The 16,572-nt window shown below is 39.5% G+C and overlaps 1 protein-coding gene and 1 long non-coding RNA gene across 3 annotated transcripts in view; one reads left to right on the top strand and one right to left on the bottom strand.

The window, feature by feature from the left end:
* LOC123782576 (uncharacterized) overlaps nt 1-13,069 on the bottom strand; it is a 160,186-nt gene extending 147,117 nt beyond the window's left edge. The window contains exon 1 of the long non-coding RNA XR_006777016.2: nt 12,672-13,069. This is a non-coding gene — a long non-coding RNA (uncharacterized LOC123782576). The remainder of the gene's footprint in view (nt 1-12,671) is intronic.
* Nucleotides 13,070-13,138: 69 nt separating this feature from the next.
* Nucleotides 13,139-16,572, top strand: part of DARS1 (aspartyl-tRNA synthetase 1) — a 57,952-nt gene continuing 54,518 nt past the window's right edge. The window contains exons 1-3 of one of the 2 annotated variants that reach the window (XM_045782811.2): nt 13,253-13,339; nt 15,287-15,344; nt 16,016-16,057. Coding sequence is in view for 1 of the 2 variants with exons in the window: in XM_045782803.2 (XP_045638759.1) it covers nt 13,274-13,339; nt 15,287-15,344 (124 nt within the window). In the remaining variant the exon portion in view is untranslated. Of the gene's footprint in view, nt 13,340-15,286; nt 15,345-16,015; nt 16,058-16,572 lie in introns of both variants that reach the window. The other variant, XM_045782803.2, reaches the window with a different exon arrangement.

Below are 16,572 nucleotides of genomic sequence, written 5' to 3'. Positions count from 1 at the left end.
CCCATAAAGAGAACAGAAAAAGAAAGGGACAAAGAACTTATTTGAAGAAATAATAGCTGAAAACTTCCCTAACCTGGGGAAGAAAACAGACATCCAGATCCAGGAAGCACAGAAAGCCTCAGACAAGATGAACCCAAAGAGGCCACACCAACACACATAAAAAGTAAAATGTTAAAAATTAAAGATAAAGACAATCTTAAAAGCAGCAAGAGAGAAGCAATTAGTTACTTATAAGAGAAATCCCATAAGGCTATCAGCTGATTTTTCAGGAGAAATTTTGCAGGCCAGAAGAGAGTGGCATGTTCTAAGTGCTGAAAGGAAAAAAACCAACAACCAAGAATACTCTACCTCATAAAGTTATCATTCAGAGTTGATGGAGAGACAAAAAAATTCCAAAGGAGTTCATCACCACTAAACCAGACTTACAAGAAATGTTGAAGGGACTTATTTATATAGAAAAGAAAAAATTATAACTAGAAGTAAAAAAAAATTATGAAAGAAAAATTTCACTGGTAAAAGCAAACATATAGTAAAGATCAATCATTTATACAGCTATTATGAAGGTTAAAAAGACAAAAGTGGTAAAAATCAACCAAATCTACAGTAGTTAGTTAAGGGATACACAAAATGAAAAGATGTAAAATATAACATCAAAAACATAAACTGTGGAAGGGGGTGTAAAAATGTACTGCCTTTAGAATGTGTTTGAACTTAAGTGGCCATCAGCTTAAAATAAACTGCTATGTACATAGGGTGTTATACATGAACCATGTGGTAACCACAAACCAAAATTCTATAACAGGTACACAAAAAATGAAGAGAAAGTAATCCAAGCATAACAGTAAAAAAATTCATTAATTCGCCAGGGAAGACAGCAAGATAAGAAGAAAGGAACAGAGAAGAACTACAAAAACAATCAGACATTTAACAAAAGGATACTAAGTACACACCTAACAATAATAATTTTAAAGGTAAATGGACTAAATACTCCAATCAGAACACACAGGGTAACTAAATGGGTAAAGAACAAGACCCATCTATATGCTGCCTACAAGAGACTCATTTCAGGTCTCAAGGCACATACAGACCAAAAGTGAAGGAATGGAAAAAGATACTTCAGGCAAATGGAAGTGAAGAAAAAACTGGGGTAGCAATACTTATATCAGACAAAATACGACTTTATTACTTTTTAAAGGTTTTATTTATTTATTTATTTATTTGACAAGGAGAGAGAGCACAAGCAGGGGAGCAGCAGGCAGAGGGAGAGGGAGAGGGAGAAGCAGGCTCCCTGCCAAGCAGAGAGCCCAACTCAGGGCTCAATCTCAGGACCCTGGGATCATGACCTGAGCCGAAGGCAGATGCTTAACCAACTGAGCCACCCAGGCACCCTAGACAAAATAGACTTTAAAACCAAGGCTATAACAAGAAAAAAATAAGGGTATCACATAATAAAGGGATCAACCCAACAAGAGGATATAACATTTGTGAATATTTATGCACCCACGAAGGAGCACCTAAATATGTAAAGCAAATGTTGAAAAACTTAAAGGGAGAAATTGACAAGCAATACAATAATAGTAAGAGGTTTTAATACCCCACTTACACCAATGGATAGATCATCCAAACAGAAAATCAACAAGGAAGCAGTGGTTTTAAATGACACATTTGACCAGATGGACTTAACAGATACATTTACTCCAAAAACAACAAAAGACACATTATTTTCAAATGCACATGGAACATTCTCCAAGACAGATCACAGGTTAGGCCACAAAACAAGTCTCAGTCAATTTAAGAAGACTGCAATCATATCAAATATCCTTTCCAATCACAATGGTACAAAACTAGAAATTAATTACAAGAAAAAAGCTAGAAAAAAAACCCACAAACATGGAGAATAAACAACAAACTACTAAACAATCATGGGTCAATAAAGAAATCAAAGAGAAAATTAAAAAATACTTTGAGACAAATGAAAATGGAAACAAAATGGTCCAAAATCTTTGGGATACAGCAAGCAACTCTAAGAAGAAAGATTATAGCAATTCAGGCCCACCTTAAGAACCAAGAAAAATCTCAAATAAACAATCTAATCTTACAACTAAAGGAACTAGAAAAGTGAGACTAACCAAAGCCCAAAGATACTAGAAGAAACTTAATAATAAAGATGAGAGTGGAAATAAATAAAACAAACAAAAAATATAAAAGATGAAAGAAACTAAGAGCTATACTTTGAAAAGATAAACAAAATTGATAAACCTTTAGCCATACTCTCAAGAAATAAGAGAGAAATCAATGAAAGAAATCAGATGAAAGACAACTTACAACTGACACCACAGAAATACAATTATAAGAGACTACTACAAAATTATGCCAAAAAAGTGGACAATGAAAAAGAAATAGATAAATTCCTAGAAACACACAATCTACCAAGACTGAATTATGAAGAAATAAAAAATCTGAACATACTGATTATTAGCAATGAAATTTAATCAATACAAAAACTCCCAACAAAGAGAAATCCAGGACCAGATGGCTTAACAAGTGAATTCTACCAAGTATTTTAAAAGTTAATACCTATCCTTCTCAACTATTCCAAAATATAGAAGAGGAAAGAATACTTCCAAATTTATTCTATGAGGCCAACATTACTTGATACCAAAACCAAACGAAGACACCAAAATAATAAGAAAATTATAGGCCAATATCCCTGATGAATATAAATGCAAAAATCATCAACAAATATTAGCAGACATAATTCAACAATACATTAAAAGGATTATACACCATGATCAAGTGGATTTATTCTAGGGATGCAAGGGACGGTTCAACATCCACAAATCCATGTGATATATCAGAAAAAGCATTTGACAAAATTCAACATCCAGTCATGATAAAAACTTCCAGCAAAGTGGATATAGAGGGAATATACATCAACATAATAAAGGTCATTTATGACAAACCCACAGCTAACGTCATACTCAATGGTGAAAAGCTAAATGCTTTTCCTCTAAAATCAGAAACAAGACAAGGATGCCCACTGCCACCACTTTTACTGAACTGGAAGACCTACCCACAGCAATCACACAACAAAAAGAAATAAAAGGCATCCAAATTGGTAAGAAAGAAGTAAAATTTTCACTATTTGCAGAGGACATGATACTATATAAAGAAAACCTTAAAGACTCCACCAAGGAACTATCAAAACTAATAAATGGATTCAGTAAAGTTGAAAGATACAAAATTAATATATAGAAATATGTTGTGCTCTCGGGAGTTAAGATGGCGGAGGAGTAGGAGACACCTTTTTCAGCCGGTCCCCCAAGTCGAGCTGGATAGGAACCAGACCAGCCTAAACAACCACGGAACCAGCCTGAGATGCAGGAAGATGCATCTGGATCTCTACAAATGAACATCTCCAGCGCTGAGTATTGAGGTACGAAGCGGGGAGCCGTGAAACCGCGCACAGATATCGGAAGATAAACGGAAGGGGGAGGGAGCCGCTGCGTTTGGGTGCCGGGAAGCAGTAGCCACCTACACGGGGGAGCGGGCGGGCCCGCGGACGGCACCCGCAAAACAGCAGACTGAGACCGTGAGCCGGGAGCGCGCGCCACCAGGCTTCTCACGGAACTCCGATATCCCGGTGTGCTCACCGGAAATAGACTGAGACAGGGAGCTCCAGGAGAGTGGGGGTGACTGGCGGCTGGGGGCGTTAGAAACACAAAGGACAGAGATGTGCGGGCCCTGGAAGTGAGGGCTGGGACGCCGGGTGTGGGGCGCACATCCCGGGATGCTGCAGGGTTGAGCAGCACCAACAGTAACGGAGTTAAAGTGGCCAGAACATTAGTGGAGAACGGGCCGCAATCCCTCTGTTCTGTGACAGAGGCTGAGATTCGGCCACTGCTGCTCTGACTCTCAGAAGAGGCACAGCAGACCGCCAGGGAAAGCCGCCAGAGAACAAAAGCCTGGAAATACCGGCTCAGAGAGTGCCCATCCCCATCACCCCTCGCAGGGGACACAGAGACTCTACCCAAACAGGGTTGCCTGAGTATCGGCGCGGCAGGCCCCTCCCCCAGAACACAGAAGGCAGGCTGAAAAATCAAGAAGCCCACAACCCGGGCGCCTGGGTGGCGCAGTCATTGAGCGCCTGTCTTCGGCTTACGGCGTGATCCTGGCGATCCAGAAAGGAGTCCCTCATCGGGCTCCTCCGCTGGGAGCCTGCTTCTTCCTCCCCCACTCCCCTGCTTCTGTTCCCTCTCTTGCTGGTTGGCTGCCACATAAATAAATAAATAAAATCTTTAAAGAAGAAGCCCACATCCCTAAGATCCCTAAAAAACAAGGGGCACGGACTGGGACCCAGTCAATAATTTGGGCTCTGGACAACCCCGCAACCTCTCCTCATCAGAATGACGAGAAGGAGAAGCCCCCCCCAGCAAAGAAAAGACAGTGAGTGTGTGGCCTCTGCCACAGAAATAATGGATATGGATGTAACCAAATTATCAGAAATGGAATTCAGAGTAACGATGTTAAAAATGCTGAGTAGAATTGAAAAACTATTAACGAAAAGGTTACTGAGAATATAGAATCCCTAAGGACAGAAATGAGAGCGAATCTGACAGAAATTAAAAATTCTATGAGCCAAATGCAGGCAAAACTAGAGGCTCTGACGGCCAGGGTCACCGAAGCAGAGGAACGTATTAGTGAATTGGAGGATGGGTTAATAGAGGAAAAAATGAAAATAGAAGCTGGTCTTAAAAAAATCCACGCCCACAAATATAGGTTACGGGAGATTACTGACTCAATGAAACGATCCAATGTCAGAATCATCGGCATCCCCGAGGGGTGGAGAAAAACGGAGGTCTAGAAGAGATAGTTGAACAAATTGTAGCTGAAAACTTCCCTAATCTAGCAAGGGAAACAAACATTCGTGTCCAAGAGGCAGAAAGGACCCCTCCCAAGCTCAACAACGACAAACCTACGCCACGTCACGTCATAGTGCATTTCGCAAATATTAGATGCAAGGATACAGTATTGAAAGCGGCCAGGGCAAAGAAATTTCTCACGTACAAAGGCAAAGGCATCAGAATTACGTCAGACCTGTCTACACAGACCTGGAATGAGAGAAAGGGTTGGGGGGTCATTTTTAAAGCTCTTTCAGAGAAAAACATGCAGCCAAGGATCCTTTATCCAGCAAGACTGTCATTCAGAATTGATGGAGAAATAAAGACATTCCAGAAACGCCAATCATTAACCAATTTCGTAAGCACGAAACCAGCCCTACAGGAGATATTAAGGGGGCTTCTATAAAGATAAAAAGGCCCCAAGAGTGATACAGAACAGAAAGTCACAACCGATACAAACAAAGACTTTACTGGCAACATGGCATCATTAAAATCATATCTCTCAGTATTCAGTCCCAATGTGAATGGCTTAAATGCTCCCATAAAATGCCACAGGGTTGCAGATTGGATAAAAAGAAACGACCCATCCATTTGCTGTCTACAAGAGACTCATTTTGAACCCAAAGATGCATTCAGACTGAGAGTAAGGGGATGGAGTACCATCTTTCATGCAAATGGACCTCAAAAGAAAGCTGTGGTAGCAATTATCATATCAGATAGATTGGATTTTAAATTAGAGACTATATTAGAGATGCAGAAGGGCACTATATTATTCTTAAGGGAACTATTCAACAAGTGGATATGACAATTATAAATATATATGCCCCCAACAGGGGAGCAGCAAGATACACAAGCCAACTCTTAACCAGAATAAAGAGACATATAGATAAAAATACATTAATAGTAGGGGACCTCAACACTCCACTATCAGAAATAGACAGAACACCCTGGCAAAGACTAAGCAAAGAATCAAAGGCTTTCAATGCCATACTCGACGAGTTGGACCTCATAGATATATAGAACACTACACCCCAGAACCAAAGAATACTCATTCTATTCTAATGCCCATGGAACATTCTCAAGAATAGACCATGTTCTGGGACACAAAACAGGTCTCAACCGATACCAAAAGATTGAAATTATCCCCTGCATATTCTCAGACCACAACACTCTGAAATTAGAACTCAACCACAAGGAAAAATTTGGAAGAAGCTCAAACACTTGGAGACTAAGAACCATCCTGCTCAGGAATGACTCGATAAAACAGGAAATCAAAAATCAACTTAAACAATTTATGGAGACCAACGAGAAAGAAAACACAACAGTCCAAAACCTATGGGATACTGCAAAGGCAGTCATAAGGGGGAAATACATAGCCATCCAAGCCTCACTCAAAAGAATAGAAAAATCTAAAATGCAATTTTTATATTCTCACCTCAAGAAGCTGGAACAGCAACAGAGGGACAGGCCTAATACACTCACGAGGAAGCAGTTGACCAAGATGAGAGCAGAAATCAATGAATTAGAAACCAGAAGCACAGTAGAGCAAATCAACAGGACTAGAAGCTGGTTCTTTGAGAGAATCAATAAAATTGACAGACCACTGGCAAGACTTATCCAATCACCCAAATTATTAAAATTATGAATGAAAAAGGAGAGGTCATGACCAACACCAATGAAATTGGAAGGATTATTAGAAACTATTATCGACAGCTATATGCCAAAAAACTAAGCAATCTGGAAGAGATGGAGGCCTTCCTGGAAACCTATAAACTACCAAGACTGAAAAAGGAAGAAATTGATTTCTTAAACAGGCCAATTAATTATGAAGAGATTGAGTCAGTGATAAATAACCTTCCAAATAACAAAACTCCAGGCCCAGACAGTTTTCCTGGGGAATTCTACCAAACATTCAAAGAAGAAATAATACCTATTCTCCTAAAGCTATTTCAAAAAATAGAAACAGAAGGAAAGCTACCAAACACATTCTATGAGGCCAATATTACCTTGATCCCCAAACCAGGCAAAGACCCCATCAAAAAGGAGAATTACAGACCAATTTCCCTAATGAATATGGACACCAAAATCCTCAACAAGATCCTTGCTAACAGAATCCAACAGTACATTAAAAGGATTATCCATCATGACCAAGTGGGATTCATACCTGGGATGCAAGCGTGGTTCAACATTCGCAGATCGATCAGCGTGATACATCATATCAACAAGAAAAGACGCAGGAACCATATGATCCTCTCAATTGATGCAGAAAAAGCATTTGACAAAATACAGCATCCTTTCCTGATTAAAACCCTTCAGAGTGTAGGAATAGAGGGTACATTTCTCAATCTCATAAAAGACATCTATGAAAAGCCTACAGCAAATATTATTCTCAATGGGGAAAAGCTGGAAGCCTTTCCCTTAAGATCAGGAACTCGACAAGGATGCCCACTCTCGCCACTATTATTCAACATAGCAGTAGAAGTCCTTGCAACAGCAATCAGACAACAAAAAGGGATCAAAGGTATCCAAATCGGCAGAGAAGAAGTCAAAATGTCTCTCTTCGCAGATGACATGATACTCTATATGGAAAACCCAAAAGAATCCACTCCCAAACTATCAGAAGTTATAGAGCAATTCAGTAATGTGGCGGGATACAAAATCAATACTCAGAAATCAGTTGCATTTCTATACACGAATAACAAGACTGAAGAAAGAGAAATTAGGGAATCCATCCAATTTACAATAGTACCAAAAACCATACGTTACCTTGGAATTAACTTAACCAGAGACGTAAAGGACCTATATTCTAGAAACTATAAATCACTCTTGAAAGACATTGAGGAAGACATAAAAAGATGGAAAAATATTCCATGCTCATGGATCAGAAGAATTAACATACTTAAAATGTCCATGCTACCCAGAGCAATCTACACTTTCAATGCTATCCCGATCAAAATACCGAGGACATTTTTCAAAGAACTGGAACAAATAGTCCTTAAATTTGTATGGAAACAGAAAAGGCCCCGAATCTCCAAGGAACTGTTGAAAAGGAAAAACAAAGCTGGGGGCATCACAATGCCGGATTTCGAGCTGTACTACAAAGCTGTGATCACAAAGACAGCATGGTACTGGTTCAAAAACAGACACATAGACCAATGGAACAGAATAGAGAACCCAGAAATGGACCCTCGGCTCTTTGGGCAACTAATATTTGATAAAGCAGGAAAAAACATCTGGTGGGAAAAAGACAGTCTCTTCAATAAATGGTGCTGGGAAAATTGGACAGCTACATGCAAAAGAATGAAACTTGACCACTCTCTCACACCATACACAAAAATAAACTCCAAATGGATGAAAGACCTCGATGTGAGACAGGAATCATCAAAATTCTAGAGAAGAACATAGGCAGCAACCTCTACGACATCGGCCAAAGCAACCTTTTTCATGACACATCTCCAAAGGCAAGAGACACAAAAGATAAAATGAACTTATGGGACTTCATCAAGATAAAAAGCTTCTGCACAGCCAAGGAAACAGTTAAAAAAACTAAGAGGAAGCCCACGGAATGGGAGAATATATTTGCAAATGACACTACAGATAAAGGACTGGTATCCAAGATCTACAAAGAACTTCTCAAACTTAATACATGAGAAACAAATAAACAAATCAAAAAATGGGCAGAAGATATGAACAGACACTTTTCCAATGAAGACATACAAATGGCTAACAGACACATGAAAAAATGTTCAAAATCATTAGCCATCAGGGAAATTCAAATCAAAACCACACTGAGATACCACCTTACGCCAGTTAGAATGGCAAAAATAGACAAGGCAAGAAACAACAATTGTTGGAGAGGATGTGGAGAAAGGGGATCCCTCCTACATTGTTGGTGGGAATGCAAGTTAGTACAGCCACTCTGGAAAACAGTGTGGAGGTCCCTTAAAAAGTTAAAAATTGAGCTACTCTATGATGATCCAGCCATTGCACCACTGGGTATTTACCCCAAAGATACAGACATAGTGAAGAGAAGGGCCATATGCACCCCAATGTTCATAGCAGCAATGTCCACAATAGCTAAATCGTGGAAGGAGCCGAGATGCCCTTCAACAGATGACTGGATTAAGAAGTTGTGGTCCATATATACAATGGAATATTACTCAGCTATCAGAAAGAACTAATTCTCAACATTTGCTACAACATGGACGGCACTGGAGGAGATAATGCTAAGTGAAATAAGTCAAGCAGAGAAAGACAACTATCATATGATTTCTCTCATCTATGGAACATAAGAACTAGGAAGATCGGTAGGGGGAGAAAGGGATAAAGAAGGGGGGGTAATCAGAAGGGGGAATGAAACATGAGAGACTATGGACTATGAGAAACAAACTGAGGGCCTCAGAGGGGAGGGGGGTGGGGGAATGGTATAGACCGGTGATGGGTAGTAAGGAGGGCACGTATTGCATGGTGCACTGGGTGTTATATGCAACTAATAAATCATCGAGCTTTACATCGGAAACCGGGGATATACGGTATGGTGACTAACATAATATAATAAAAAATCATTAATTAAATTTAAAAAATAAATTAAAAAAAAGAAATGAAAAAAAAAGAAATATGTTGCATTTCTATGCACCAATAACAAACTAGCAGAAAGAGAAATTAAGAAAACAATCCCATTCATAATAACACCGAAAAGAATAAAATACCAGGAATAAGTTTAACCAAGGAGGTGAAAGACCTGTACTCTGAAAACCATAAGACATTGATAAAAGAAATTGAAGATAACACAAATAAATGGAAAGATGCTCACAGATTAGAACTGATATTATTAAAATGTCTATACTACCCAAAACAATCTACAGATTCAGTGCAATCCCTATTAATATACCTATAGCACTGTTCACAGCACTAAAATGAACAATCCTAAAATTTGTATGGTACCAAAAAATATGCCAAACAGCCAAAGCAATCTTGAGAAAAGTAAAGCTGGAGGTATCACATTCCTAGATTTCAAACTATAGTACAAAGCTATAGTCATCAAAGAGTATGGCACTGGCACAAAAACAGACACATATATCAATGGAACAGAACAGAGATCCTAGAAATAAACCCAAGGTTATATGGTCAATTAATCTACAACAAAGGAGAAAACAAGATACAATGGGGGAAAGAGGGTGTCTTCAATATATGCTGCTGGACAAACACGACAGCTACTTGAAAAAGAATACAGATGGACTGCTTTCTTACACCACAGGCAAAAAATAAATGCAAAATGGATTAAAGACCTAAATGTGGGACCTGAAACTATAAAAATCCTAGAAGAAAACATAGGCAGTAATCTCTTTAACATCAGCCTTAGCAACATTTTTCCAGATATTTTTCCTCAGACAAGGGAAACAAAAGCAAAAATAAACTATTGGGACTACACCAAAAAAAGGCTTTAACACAGCAAAGGAAACCATCAACAAAACAAAAAGGCAGCCTACTGAATAGAAGACATTTGCAAATGACGTCTCTGATAAGAGGTTACTATTCAAAAATATATAAAGAATTTATACAACTCAACACCCCCAAAAAACCTGATTAAAACAGGCAGAGGACCTGAACAGATATTTTTCCAAAAACATACAAATGACCAACAGATACATGAAAAGATGCTCAACATCACTAATCATTAGGAAAATGCAAATCAAAGCCACAGTAAGATATCATCTCACACCTGTCAGAATGGCTACTATCAAAAAGACAAGAAATAACAAGTGTTAGCAAGGATGTGGCTAGAAGGAACCTTTGTGCACTGTGGTGGGAATGTAAATTGGTGCAACCATTATGGAAAACAGTACAGAGTTTCCTCAAAAAAATCAAAAATAGAACTATCATATGATTCAGTAATTCTACTTCTGGGTATTGACCCAAAGAAAATGAAAACCTTAATTAAAAAAAAAAAAAAAAAGAAAAACCTTATTAAAAAAAGATATATGCACTTCCATGTTTGTCGCAGCATTATTTGCAATAGCCACGACATGGAAGCAACCTAAATGTCCACTGATAGATGAGTGGGTAAAGACAATGTGGTATACACACAATGGAATATTTCTCAGCCAAAAAAAGAATGAAATTTTGCCATCTAGGGCAATATGGGTGGACCTAGAAGGAATTGTGCTAAATGAAACAAGTCAGACAGAGGAAGACAAATATTATATGATTTTACTTATATGTAGACTCTAAAAAAGAAAAGAACAAAATATAGAGTCATAAATGCAGAGAACAAACTGGTGGTTGCCAGAGGGAGGTGCGGGGATGGGCAAAACAGGTGAAGGGGATTAAGAGGTACGAACTTCTAGTTATAAAATAAGTCATGGCGGGGGGCCGCCTGGGTGGCTCAGTGGGTTAAGCAGCTGCCTTCAGCTCAGGTCATGATCCCAGGGTCCTGGGATCCAGCCCCTAGCTGGGCTTTCTGTTCAGAAGGGAGTCTGCTTCTCCCTCTCCCTCTGATCTCTTTCACTCTTGCTCTCTCTCAAATAAATAAGATCTTTAAAAAATTAAAAAATAAGTCATGGGGATAATAGTACAGCATAGAGAATATAATCAGTAATATTGTAATAAAGTTACACAGTGATAGATGGTAACTGCACTTAACGTGGTAAGCATTTCATAACATGAAAGTTGAATCACTGTGTCATACACAATATTGTTTCATCTATATTTAGAATTTTTAAAAATTTAAGAATTAAGTGAGTTAGTGTATGTAAAACACTGACAATGCTTAGCACACTGTAAGCACCATATAAAGAAAGGTTTGTTAGAATCACTTTCACAGTACTTTCATTTCTTCACTGTCACTCACTTCTCAGCCAATTCTGACCCCATCACGTTACCATAAACAGTGTTTACTAAGAATACCAATGACCTCTATGTTGCTAAATCCAACAAATATTTTTCAGTCATCATCTTAAAGTCTATGCAGCAGTTGACAATCAATGTTAATATTCTCTTCTTGTGACATTCTCTTTTCTTGTCCAGGACTTCGATTACCACCTACCTTTCCTGTCTTACCCATCTTTATCAATAGCCCACACCTCTATTCTATGCTGCAGACCCCACGAGGCCAGGGATTACCTGGACATCCCCCCTTGGATGTCTCAAAAGCATCTCATGCGTACTACCTCCAAACCTGACCATGATCTTTCTTTCTCTACCCCCTCAGCTTGAATATTCTATTTTTTCAGTCCCTCTTCACCTGGCTGGCCCTAGATTTCAGTTGAAGCATCACTTCCTCAGGGAACCCTGAGGAGAATGCCCTCAAAGAAACCCTCATAGAATCTCCCTACTTTCAGAAGGAAGGTAAGCTACACAAGGGCAAGGGATGTCTGTCTTCTCACGACTGTATCCCATGACTAAATGAGGCAGCCTCCAGAGTCCTTTTGTTTTCATTGGGGTCTCTCTGCACTCTTGAACGAGTATTAACTGTGCCACTTTGTGCCAGGCTGACATACTTAGTTAAAACATGACAGAGTGCAAAGAAATCTAGCAGTAGAGACGGTAATCCAGTCCCCAAATTACTTTCAATTGCGATAAAAGGCTTATGGATCACACTTTTTTTTTTTTTTAAAGCCTAACAGGGTGATTTGCCCCTTGAACAACCAACTAGTACTATGCACATCCTGAAATAATGCAATGGGTCCAGGTAATCAGCGCAATTGTGTGGGGTTTCTACCCTTGTGTTTACACTTCATCTACCGCTTGGGCGGTGGTACCCAATCCTACCTTAGCAAGTCAACTGCTTTTAACCCAGCACTCCTGTGACCCCAATACACAGAGAGCAGTTTGCGAAGATGTCTCCCGTAACCGCAGGCAGCTACAATGCCGCTGGGGAGTGTGGAGGCGGGAAAGTCCGAGGGACGAAAAGCCGACGCCTGAGCTTGGGTGGGTGTTTTAGTGAACAGTCTGCATTTAAAGCCAGTAGGGGTAAATAAGGCTGAAAAGAGAACGGCCCAAAAGTCACAGCCAAGATAAAAGGGAAAAACGACAGAAGTCCGTTGCACGCCTACTGGAATTCAGGCACCTAGCCCCTCAGAGCCAGTCCCGCGAGACTATAACAAATTCCCAGGGATTCCCTCAAACTCCAAGTAAACGCCTGTAAGGGCGGAGCAAGAGGAGATGACGGCGCAGGGCCGCTCGCCTTACAGCGCTCCGGAATCTCAGTTCTCGCGATCTTTCCCGAGCCGGCCCTCCACGGGGAGTCCGAGCGCGTGTGCGGGCTGGAGTGCCGGGAGGGCGGAGACTGTGTGGCACAGAGAAGCCCCTTTGCCTGTCCTACGGAAGCCTGCGAGGAAGGGTGGTGACCGCTGCCCCGTCCTATTGTCCCGATGCCCAGCGCCAGCGCAAGCCGCAAGAGTCAGGAGAAGCCGCGGGAGATCATGGACGCGGCGGAAGTGGGTGTCCTCCTTCCCTGGGCCTGGGAGGACAGACCCCCTGGGCCGCACCGACCTGAGGGAGGGAGTAGGGTGAGGGGGGGCCCTGCCTCCGGCTCCGTGTTGGCATTTGGCTTGCAGGCCGCGGGCCTGGGGCCGGGATGCCCAGAGCCCTCACTGGGCTTCCAGGGCCCTTGCGCGACCAGCGTGGCCAGACCCACTTTGGATCTCATTTCTCACAGGGGCGCTTGGGAGGCCTAGCGTAACAGAAGCGTGTCCCGGGGTGGGGTAGACGTGGAGCACCGACTGTCCCGGAAGTAGGAGCGGCGGGGTCACACTTTTAGGCACGTCCATCATGTAATCCGCCCCCTGCTCCTCGCCCCGTAAAATTTTAATGTCCACTAGTAATCGATTTTTTTCTCAGCTCTTGCGTACCTAATGTTTTTGCAAGTAATGACAGTACTTAGTAAAACGATCTGCCGGTATGTTTAATGACCTTTTACCATGCGACAGTTTTAAAGAACGCTTGCTATTTTTATCTACTTTCTCACTTCTAGTGACCCAGTAAGGTAGGTAGGGAAGTTTGCAGAGCAAGCATTTGAGATGAAGTGATTCAAAATCATGTGGGTAATTCATAATACCCAGGGGTCCTTCAGTGCTTTTCAGAAATGAAAGTTTGAAGCCGTCCTACAACTTAGTGTGCTGTAAAATAACCAGGGCTTAATCCCTACCCAGCTCCTAATTTTTCTCTTGAGGAATTAGGATTTTGTGATAAACTACATAAGGAATGGGTCATCTTAATAATATTAGATGGAATAAAAATTGCTGAAATATGAACAGTACTGATAAGTGACCCTGTATTCATACGCTGTAATCTATGCTGGCCTCATGCTGCATTGTATGACTGTATCTTTCTACTAGGGCTCGGTTATCTTTGTCTTTAGGTGTATTTTTTTTTTAATTTGAAAAAAAAATTGTTCAGTATTCACCTTAACTTTGGTTTATTTTGGTATAAACACAAACTCCAGTATCTGCCAGATCTAATGGAAAGGATTCCAGCAGATAGCTATAGAGTGACAGAAACTAATTGCTTCCTGTATGTTTTAAAGTACCTTGTAAAATCTAAGGAAATTATCTTCACTTATTCTTTATCTAATTATATAACATGTGCTCCCTTGCAGATAGCATAGGTCTAAATAATAAGATAGACATTGTGGTGGAATTATGTCATTTTATAGCTAGAAGGATCTGAAGATATCATTTTAGAAGTAAAGTGAGATTAAAATAAAAGGCCACTTATCTATTCAGTAAGTATAATTTGTTGTTAACAGTCTATACCATAGATCTTCTGTTTCCTGCTCCTGAATTTAAAATGTAACAAGAAATTAGATATTGTCCATTTCCAACAGCTTGCAACCCTGTATGCTGAAGGTAGTTTTAGAAAAAGGAAGCTGGTGAATTTTTTTTCCTTTTACAAAGTTGTAGCTTATATCCAACATCTCAGATTTCTAAAAATTGAGGACATCTGGTGCTCAGAAAGCTTACCCAAAAATGTTGGTTCTCTTTGAACATCTCTTCCTGTAATAGGAAGTTAATAAAACTGTGATACTTCATCCTACTCCCTTCGCAGAGGAAATTTATATCCCTGCTTTGAAGTCATTTAATGTTCTTTTTGAAGAAGGTAGTTAAGATGTGTTGTATATGTGTGAAATTTTTATATTTGAGTGCTGTTGTATATGGTATATCCATCTAGGACTGGTCATCTTCAAAACAAAAGAAACTTTTTCTGTATACAGGTAAATGATATGGCAAATTTCCATGCTTTAAAACTACTGACTCTCTAAAGTAATAAAATGGTCCTGAAAGTTAAAATGAATTCATTTTTATATTCTGTTATCTGTATGTATGTGTATACTGTGCTATTCTTGTCTAAATAAAAAGTCATAATCCAAAACCGTTTTTTTGTAGGATTATGCTAAAGAAAGATACGGAGTATCTTCAATGATACAATCACAGGAAAAACCAGGTTAGTAGCTGTATGATAATAAAGCCTTTTTTTTTTCTTTCTAATTCCAGGAAAGCTCTTCATGAAGTTAATTAAGTTTGGCATAACTCTGAAGGCATAACTCTGAAAAGGTTAAATGAATAACCCAAGCAGACGCCATAACCCTGCATAATCATTGTCAGTCTAGGGTTACTACTCTAGGAAGGGAAGACAAATACATTAAAGAGTATACTTAAAATGGTAAATTATATTAAAAAGATAAGGTACAAGATTTAACTAAGATTTAGCTCTAGCCTAGGAGATAAGGAAGAGTGGTTAATATTAACTGCCTTCATTATATACGACCATTTTGCATGTTTTATGAAGCCACCTCCTTTCTTTTTCCCCCTTGACTTTATTATATTTCTTTGAAATTGACTTGTCACATGCTGTTTCTCTCAGACCTGTAAGTTTTCTATTTCTATTTATTTCTTCCTTTTGTTTGTATTTTTATATATTTGTATATATATTTCAAGCAGATTTATCATACTCTCAACTATTTAACAATCACTTGTCTTTTTGTAAACACCCCGAATCATTCAAATATTGGTACAACTGCAGACCTTTAAGTTCTGGCCCATTGGAAGTACTAAGTACTTTTCTTTTCTTTTCTTTTCTTTCTTTCCTTCTTTCCTTCTTTCCTTCTGATTTAGAAGCCTGCCTGTGAATTTTATACTTTGGAAATAAACCTCCAGGTCAGTTTTATTGTACTTTGGGATTTGATTTATTGCACTGCCACAAAATCACTTTTACTTCCCAACTTTCTTGGGAAAATGTACGATATAAGACAAATGGTTTGCTAAAAATAAACTATTTCCAAAAGCAAAGATAGTGGAGCAAAATAATTTATTATAAAATGGAATATAAACAGTATAGTATAGAAGATGACATTCCCCTGCCAGGACAAGCAGGAGAGGTGATTGAGACTTTTTTCCAGCTTCAGTATCTTCCTGAATTGGACTTCCTTAAACTATAACAAAGAAGCTCACCGGAGTTTCAATCTTTTACATGAGCCCCAATCACCTATTGGGGTATTGTTCCATTTGGCTGACAAAACCAGACTACTGTCTTCCACTTATAATTTCTTCTCACGGGGTGGAGGGGAGGGGAATAAACTATGTATGTCATCTGATTACAGTAATATAACAGGAAAATTCTGCCTTTGGTTTATTTCTGCTAAAATTCTAATATTTGGTTCAGCACAAGGTTT

This window comes from Ursus americanus, chromosome 1 (genome assembly GCF_024610735.1).
Source record: "Ursus americanus isolate L20-20 chromosome 1, mUrsAme1.1.p, whole genome shotgun sequence".
NCBI lineage: Eukaryota > Metazoa > Chordata > Mammalia > Carnivora > Ursidae > Ursus > Ursus americanus.
Note: the sequence above shows the minus strand (reverse complement) of the source record. Positions and strands in the feature narration are given on the sequence as shown.